Below are 9,262 nucleotides of genomic sequence, written 5' to 3' on the forward strand. Positions count from 1 at the left end.
CCAAATATAAATCCAAAACGACAGCAGACAAAGGAACATGGGAGAACACAGGCTTTAAATACTAAACGTAATCAGGGAGGAACAGAAAACAGTTGTGCAGCTAATTAATCAAACACCATGGAAACAAATGAGGCAGGAAGACTGAGACATAGAAACTAAACTAAAACAGATCATACATGTAACATATCGCCCCCCTCCCCGAACGAAAGTCCAACAGAGGAGGGAGGGTGGGGGTTCAGGATGCGGGTGTGGAGCAGATGAGGGGCAGGCAAAAAGAAAGGGGCAGAAAAAGTCCAGAAAAATAAGTCCATGGTGGAGTGGAGGGTGGAAGGAGCCCGGAGCAGGAGGAGCCAGATGGCAATCCAGAGGCCAGCCAGGATGGCGGCCTATGGTGGAGTCGACGGCGGGAGGAGTCGACGGCGGGAGGAGCCATGGTGGAGATTGGACCGCCGACACCAGGGGGCCGACTGACAGAGATGACGCCGGTGGAGTAGGAGCCCAGGTTGGAGCAGAGCAGCCGCAGAGCCTGGGTGACACTGAGGATCCAGAGGGCCTAGGCGGAGCCAGCGGCTCAGGTGAATGAGGTGGAGATCCGGAATGCCGCAGCGGAGCCGGAGGGAAGGAGGAGCCTGACAGAGTCAGAGGGATGGAGTGACGAGGTGAAGCCAGAGGAGTGGAGTCCCGAGGCGGCGGATGGTCGACGACTGACCAAGGCGGAGCCAGAGGAATGAGGGAGCCCAGTGGAGCTGGTGAAATGACGGGCTACGGTGGAGACAAGGGAGCCAGGAGCCAAGGTGGAGCCGATTGGTCGGAGGGCCGAGGTGGACTCCAGGTCTCGAAGGCTGGAGGCAGAGACTGGGGATCCTCCAACCCCGAGGGAGCTGGTGATAGGAAGTCCCGAAGCGCAACCGACCCACCGGACATGGCGTGCTGAGGGTGAGCTGAGGGGCTTTCCTGAGGCAGCTGAGACAGAAAACACAGAGCGAGCGGTCCGGGAAGTGAGTACGGCACGCCAGATCGATAAAGTCCCTGGTGTGGCCTTCCAGCGGACAATCCTGCTGCTCCAGGCAAAGCAGCTGGACTGTGGGCAGGTCCATAGTGGGAGAGGGATGAAAGAAACAAAAACAAATAAAAGAAAAACGCCACTAAATATACTCAACTTTGAGGGTCTGCTATACTGTTACGTGTCAGGTGTGTCAAAACAAAGTGCACGATGGAGTAAAATCAAAGAGGTCTTTTAATAATCCACAGACTGAGATGGGCACAATCAAACATAAATCCAAAACGATAGCAGACAAAGGAACATAAGGAACATTTAAATACTAAACGTAATCAGGGAGGAACAGAAAACAGTTGTGCAGCTAATTAATCAAAAGCCATGTAAACAAACGAGGCAGGAAGACAGAGACATAGAAACTAAACTAAAACAGATCATACATGTAACAGCCATGCATAACTTATTAAAACATGGTTTGTTGCCTAAGATTTTTTAGGGTTTCTAAGTTTATTTTGCATACCAAGGCTGTATTCATTACATACAAAGTACAGTAACAACAAAAATATTGTGAAATTGTATTACTATTTTAAAAAACTATTTTCTATTTTAATATATTTTAAAATTAAATTTATTCCTGTTGCAAAAATTTTCAGCATCATTACTCCTGTCTTCAGTGTCACACGATCCTTTAGAAACCTTTCTAATATGCTGATTTCCTGCTCAAGAAATATTTCTTATCAATGTTTTTGTGAAAAATTGTGATATTTTTTAGGATTCTTTGATGAATAGAAATCTTTGGTAACACTTGTTTTGGGGTCACTTTTTGATCATGTGGCCTTACTGAAAAAAGTATAGACTGCATAAGAGCTGCTTTGCTTTTTCTTTTCTGTCAGCCAAGGAGGTCTAAAGTTCCTGCAGTTTCTCATTCATCTCAATAGTAGATGGTAGGCTGATTCATGCAGCTCAGAAGTAAACAACCTGGATGCCGCTACCTTCACTTCATGGACAGGCAGATTTGTTCACTGGTGAAACATTACAATTTTGAATGATCATCAATAGAGAGAGATGTCTGAGTGCAGTTTGTACATTTAGCAATTATATATCAGAATAGCAAAAGTTTAATACTTAGGGTTTAGATCAGATTTTAAGCACAATGAGATATTTGATATTTGTTCATTAGATATAATTATTTTTGTAATTACCAACTGTTTTCATTGTAAAAACAATTTTAATTTATCTAATTAATGAATGTCTTTTTAATAAGCAGCCTAACAGCCAGACCTGGACAGCTGTATCTACCTACCTGATGTCTGATATCATATTTGCCCTAAAGAAGTCAGGTCACTTCATATGACACTGGGCAAAGACTCTTAACTATGGAAAGAGAGAAACACCTGCTGAATGATCTGGCTTTTCTCCAGTTCAGAGAGAGAGAGAGAGAGTCTCAGAGAGAAGAGTGTGAAGACAGCCATCTGCTCCTCACATGTTGTGCTCTGACTGGGCTCATTACATTTCAAGGACAACACGAGTCTCCATCTGTGAGAAAAAATTAGGTATCACTCAAATTCTGACAAAAGTGTTTCAGGTTTTTGCTATTCTTATATCCTATTTTCAAAGTGTGGGTTAGGTGTATGAGTGTATGAGTTTGGGAGTGAAGAGGGTAAAATTATTTCAGGTGTGAAATGGTTCTTACCAGCTGTCTTATTAAATGAATAGAATATTGTGGGCATGTTACAACACACTGAAATTCTTCAAACTGTCATTAGTTTTTTCCGCCGAAAATGTCCTTAGTCTGAGACTTAATTTTTCTTTCAAACATTTTCAAGTGACATCCACCAAACTCACGTCGTCTCTGACATAATATTATATGTTTTCTTACAAATCATATGGATGAAAAATAGTTTGTGTTGTCACTTTAGATAAAAGCATCTGCTAATTTAGCATATTGCTTTTCTCCAGTTAAAGCTTAACTAGATGCAACAGGCTCTATTTACATGTGCATTTATTTAAGTGTAATTGTTCATCTATTTATTTGTTTATTGTATTTACACATATTTAGAGATGCTTCTAAATGTAGGGAATCAGAAACCTGGTATTTTTGCCTAAACTATATAGTCCCTCAAACAGTTTCAGTTTTAACTGAAGCTGGATTATTTTCTTTAGCTTTGCGTCCATCACTAGGTGGTGCCAGAAATAAACGCAGATAAGTTTTCTCTTCACACTCACGGGTGCTTTGTTGTTATTATAAGGCATTGTGCAGTATATGAAAACTATATAAAGACTATGGCAACAGTCGTAAAAGATGCCCATATCAGGGTTCAACTGAATAACTCCAGATTCAAAATACTGAGCTTTTCAATTGTTCCGTGGACCTTCTGTAAAAGCCCTTTCTTTCTCGTAGGATGAACATGTTTTATTCAGTTTTAGAGGGAAAGGGCATGAAGAAAAGCTATGCATTTTAAACTCACCTGAGTGTGAAAACTAAGCCTACTTGTTTTATCCCTAAAAAGAGCATCTAGTCTGTGTGACTGCTTGCAACTCATTGCAAAGGCATGGGTTGGGTTTCTAATAAATATATTCATAAACGCAATTATTTCTAGAGTAGTCCTGTGACAACGTCGAGGACATGACCGTAATTAAATCTCCCCCAGAGACGCAAAGATTTTATTTTCTCCTCTTTTTTCCGCATTTGAAGATCCAAAAACCCAAAGCAAGAAAACGGAGTAAAAGCAAATCAAGCTGAGTGTTGTTATAAGTTACCGGAGGCAACAAGAAAGGCCAAACATTGTACGAGTTGCTTTGTTTGATATTGAAAATGTCTGTTTTTATGATATTGAGTTAATACTGACATTGGAAAGAAGGTCTAGGTGTCGTCGAGAAACTATTTTTGTTTCTCAGACACGGTCACAAATCCATTAGGAGCCGATGGCGTCACGTTGCACGTGTGACGTCTGTGAATGTAATGCATGTGGATGTGGAGTAACTGTCCATGGTGCTGAAACCGCCGCAGCGTCGGGATGCGCCTTCCGGAGTCTCGCAGCATCGATGCGCGCATTTTCTGAGCGTGTATTTATACACTTGAAATCCACAGAAAGGCTCGAAACAGTGTCGGAATGCTGCCCAACGACACCTTCAAGAACCTGGAGGATGGTTTCTATCTGTTAAACTTCTCCAGCAACGAGACGCATAACGGGGATTCTCACGGCAGCAGCGCGATCTTCATCTCCTTTATCTATTCCGTAGTGTGTCTGGTGGGACTCTGTGGGAACTCGATGGTGATTTATGTGATCTTCAGGTATGCAAAGATGAAAACTGCGACGAACATCTACATTTTGAACTTGGCGATCGCGGATGAGTTACTCATGTTGAGTGTGCCTTTCCTAGTCACCTCTTCTTTACTTCACCACTGGCCCTTTGGGTCTCTCCTGTGTCGATTGGTTTTAAGTGTTGATGCCATTAACATGTTCACCAGCATCTATTGTCTGACTGTGTTGAGTATCGATCGCTACATCTCCGTGGTGCATCCCATCAAAGCAGCCCGGTACCGGAGACCAACCATCGCCAAAATGGTCAACTTGGGGGTCTGGATGTTCTCCATCCTGGTCATCCTACCCATCATCATCTTCTCCACCACTGCACCCAACTCTGACGGATCGGTGGCTTGCAACATGCAGATGCCTGAGCCCGTGCGTCAGTGGATGGCTGTATTTGTGATCTACGCCTTTCTGATGGGCTTTCTCTTCCCTGTCATTGCCATCTGCATGTGCTACATCCTCATCATAGTGAAGATGCGGGTGGTCGCATTGAAAGCGGGCTGGCAGCAGCGCAAAAAGTCCGAGAGGAAGATCACGCTGATGGTGATGATGGTGGTGACGGTGTTTGTGATCTGCTGGATGCCTTTTCACATCGTGCAGCTGGTCAGCGTGTTCGTCCAGCAGCACAATGCCACCCTCAGTCAGCTGGCTGTGATTTTGGGATATGCCAACAGCTGTGCCAACCCCATCCTGTACGGATTCCTGTCGGACAACTTCAGACGCTCCTTCCAGAGGTTTTTATGCCTCCGCTGGTGGGATAACGCCACGGAGGAGCCCATAGATTACTATGCCACGGCTCTGAAGAGTCGAGGATACAGTGTGGATGACTTTCAGCCGGACAATCTGGAATCGGGCAGCACGTACAGGAATGGCACCTGCACATCCAGAACTACAACGCTGTAGGACTCGGTATTACAGCATAAAGACTTGTTTTGTTATCTGTTGTAATTGCAGTGTGTGTTTTGTGTTTAAATGTATTGGTAAAACTTCATAATAACGTTCGTTAATGCTATTATTGGATTATATAATGCTAAATCAAAAGTTAATGTGCATTTTTGCCTATATGAATGTGCATGAACTTTTATGCACATTTATATAATGCTTTGAATGGCTTATTAATGAAAGTTATTATAAAGTGTGTCGATATGGGAAAAAAATGTGTGACGTTTAGATAAAAAATATCCACAGCCAAATATTTAGTTGTTTATTTTGAAATGGAATAAAACCTGGGGATATCATTCACTCTCAGTGTATTATGTGGTAAAACTAGATTTGTATTTTTCGAATGAAGCTTGCAAAGCAGGAACAAAACAGAGTTACAGTTTTGGCATTTTATGGTTTGGTTCTGTGCACAGAAATGAAATAAGAACCGCCTAGCACTGTCATTATATTAAGTTTGCAAACATATGCAAAAAAGAAGACCAATCAGCAATGCAGTATGCAAATGTGACATCACTGCAGTCATTGAAGTTTTGAGTTGCCCGATTTTGTCGATGTTAGTGACGTTTTTTTGTTTTTACATTTAATGTTACATTTCTTTAAAAAACAAACAAAACAAAAAAACAACAAGACAAAAAAACAACAAGACAAAAAAATGAGCAAATGTTCGAGTCTGCACTTTTTTTTTACATGCATTGGCACAGGTTGAATTTCAATTAGGCTATATTTCCAGTGAAAGCATTGTAATAATTATAAAGACGGTTCTGAAAGTTCACTAAACCTAAATGTTATGTGTTTGATTGTAAACCTAATCCTAATAGTGAAGGTGAGATATCAAATCTGACCTGAAGCCTGCGAGAAACGTTTCCATTGACTGCTGTAGCTACTTGTTTATGCAGCTGCAGGGAATATGTCTAATACAAAGCTGTTTTATGGCTATCCTTAGTGTAAGTCAATGCGTTGATTTATTAATTCATGTTAATAATTTATGTATGTGTACTTTTTAATTGTGAAACAAACAAACCTTACAGACTATGACATGATCCCATTTTAGACAAATGGTGAAATGTATGCTTAAATCATAATTACTCTATTTTCTTTATTAAAGGTGCACTTAATATTTTTTTGTAAAAGTGGATGGGTCCAATAGCATTGGTCTTAAAACGTAGGTGGGTCCTGTCCCACTCAGATACAATAATTCCGACGCCCATGTATCTGCGTGATACTGAAACCACATTGCTTATCAGTTGTTCAAGTCGACTGCCGTATTGGCCTGAATCCTGTAAACACAAAAATCAGAGCGCGAGTAAAGCTGCTGTGAGCGATTTACTGAACTGCACAATAATAACTAACCTGACTAAACTCACACCGGAGCCACGCGTCAGTGGTCAGATTCTCCTTAAGTATGATCTCACGTCACGCCACGGACATCTATTTCAGCGATATTTGTCAGGTTATTAACGTATGGTACTCAAAGAAACGACCGCCACGTACAGCAGCTGAAACATCCGTCTTTATTTATATAACTCTTCAGTTAAAAATACACGTATGAAACTTTCATGTTGTGTAATATAATTAGAAAACACATCCAATTGCAATGTTAACACAATATCTTCTACAGCTCTTGCATCTCCGCTTAGGTGCAATTAAATATCAGCTATGAAAGAGTAAATAAATACAGAGTACGCTTCTCATAAATCTAATTACCGTCGATGTGACCTAGATAGGATTTCCAAATCCACATCAGAATAAAGACCCTGATTTCAACTGTCATGGCAAATGAAATTCACAGGCAGTAATTACACAGCACTCTTGTGACTCCAGACCTCACACCCACATGTTCTGAGAGAGGAATATATTGCAGTAAGCACCCTCTGTAGTCTACATGTGTCACATTGAATTATCTTTTACATTTGCACAGTCTCTCCCACTTAGGTTTCCTCTTTTTCATTCACCTTCTCCATGGAGCTATATCCATTCAGAGCCACAGCCTCCGCCTTCCTCTGGGACAGTTTTATGGATCTCCTCCTCAGGCATCCTTTCACGATGGCCGCCACGATCACCAGCAGCACTATGAAAATCAACAGAGCTATAATTGCAGGTATTACGATATTTGAAATGTCTCCAGCGCTCTTGTCAGTATGCACAACTGTCTCATTCATTCTGTCATCATCAGGCAGAGACGTTGGTTGAGTTGGCACATGTTTGCCCCTGTTTATGCTTGAATATTCATCGTTTTTCAGATTGGTGGTGGGCGGCTTTGACGATCCATTACAAATGCCATCGTCATTGTACGAACACTGACATTTGTAAGAGCCTTCTGTGTTCAGGCATCCTTGCTTGCATGGTTTGGATTCTTCACATTCGTTTACATCTACACAGTTTCCAGATGCATCCCTCCTGTAGCCTTTTTGGCACTCCTGGCAGAGTTGCGATATATTCAAGTTTTTGCCACCCACCAGAGTCCAAACCAGATCTTTGGAGCATGTCAGATTGAACCTGGCACCAGAATGGCAAACAATCTGACGTGTGTACGGATCATTTAATGCCTCAATCATGTCATGTGTGCTGAGTATTTCTGGACGAGGACATGCCAGCTTGATGTTTCGTTTGCAAATGAAAGGATGTTCATTTTTGCAGGTGGTATCCTCAAACCCATTGCTTTTTGCACCAGAGTCACTGTATTCCACTGAAAGCAGCCCACAGCGAAGATTTGTGCAAGTATCCTGAGGTTTGGTTTTCCAGGTTTTAACATCAGAATGAGTGCTGTTGTCCACCGTCCAGAAGAATCCTTTAAGAGGCAAATGCTGTTCAAGACAAATGCCTTTATCCCTCTTTAGTCCAATCCAAAATGACGTGGTGGTTTTGCTATTCAAATCCCAAATTGTTTTCAGAATCTTGTCCATTTCCTTCTCATTTGGAATGTTGGTCAGGAAACTGCCAGGTTTGCAGTAATTCTGAGCATTTTCGAATGAGAGTTTGTTTAAATGAACAGTGTAGGACGATTCGAGCAAACAACGTGCCATGTTGAGGAAGCTCATAAGATATAATCCCGTCCAGAGCTGCATGTTTGCACGCTGACTGGAACTAAATGAAACTGTCTGCTTTCTTAGCTGCCCCTGTAAGGTCCTTCCAAGATAACAAGCACAGGAAGTCTGTTCAGCCTTGATACAGCCGTTCACTTCCTCTTGGGTGGTGGTGCTGCTGAATCAAAACAATCGCAACTATGAACAATATCGGTTGTTGGTGAAACAAAAGCTTGCATAATACACAAACTCCCACAGCAGAGTCATAGATGAGCTCAAACCAATGGGAAAAACCTATGTTCCTTGGCACAGGATCCGTTACAACAACACCCATTACCTCCTTGAAGATTTTAGATTTCAATACCTTGGAAACATCATAACTGCCTATTCTAGCTTTCCCTCATAAAGATATGTGTAACACTGGACAAGGACTTTTTCTATTTATTTTACTTGCTCATTGTGTCTGTAACAGGATTCTTCGACAAAACAAACTCTGGGAAAAAAATTCCCGGAAGCATTGCTCATTGCATTTGGGAATGCGCTTTATAGTAGTCCTATACACTGTCAGATTCGAATGCGTGTTGATTGACCTCAGTATGTGTTTTCAAGGGCTCACGTGGGACTAATGCGGTGTTGAATGTCCCATGACTAACAGAGTATTATTATGTCCTTCTAACAGGCCGCTTCATGACGGACCAGCAGATGCTTCCTGGAGGAAATGTCAATGAATGGAAGGAAGTGAGGTTGAAGGGGGCACTTGATTTTATGTTCTACAGTCTGGAGGGTCAGGGGGGTGGAGAATAAGGACAGGAAATGGAATTATGAGTAAGAGGAAAAGGAGTTACCAGGATGCCAAGAAAGAACAAAGAACAAGAAGTTGAAATTATGGTGATACAGGTGTTTTGGGAGAGCTCTGCTGTTTTGTGATTGTTAGCCAACAATTTTACAATCAAACCAGCCTTTAAAGAGAGGTATTGCTTTTCTAA

General features: G+C 41.8%; 2 protein-coding genes across 2 annotated transcripts; one reads left to right on the top strand and one right to left on the bottom strand.

Moving 5' to 3' along the window:
- Nucleotides 1-4,076: 4,076 nt before the first annotated feature.
- Nucleotides 4,077-5,214, top strand: sstr1a (somatostatin receptor 1a; the record flags this gene model as incomplete). The annotated part of the gene is made up of 1 exon (XM_079442992.1): nucleotides 4,077-5,214. Exon 1 carries the CDS (start codon nucleotides 4,111-4,113, stop codon nucleotides 5,212-5,214), a length of 1,104 nt encoding a protein of 367 aa, XP_079299118.1. The 5' UTR covers nucleotides 4,077-4,110.
- Nucleotides 5,215-5,528: 314 nt separating this feature from the next.
- clec14a (C-type lectin domain containing 14A) lies at nucleotides 5,529-8,343 on the bottom strand. Its single transcript, XM_079442993.1, has one exon. The coding sequence runs from the start codon at nucleotides 8,316-8,318 to the stop codon at nucleotides 7,182-7,184; it is 1,137 nt and encodes a 378-aa protein (XP_079299119.1). The 5' UTR covers nucleotides 8,319-8,343; the 3' UTR covers nucleotides 5,529-7,181.
- Nucleotides 8,344-9,262: the final 919 nt, after the last annotated feature.

The sequence above is a fragment of the Barbus barbus genome, assembly GCF_936440315.1.
Source record: "Barbus barbus genome assembly, chromosome: 20".
Lineage (NCBI taxonomy): Eukaryota > Metazoa > Chordata > Actinopteri > Cypriniformes > Cyprinidae > Barbus > Barbus barbus.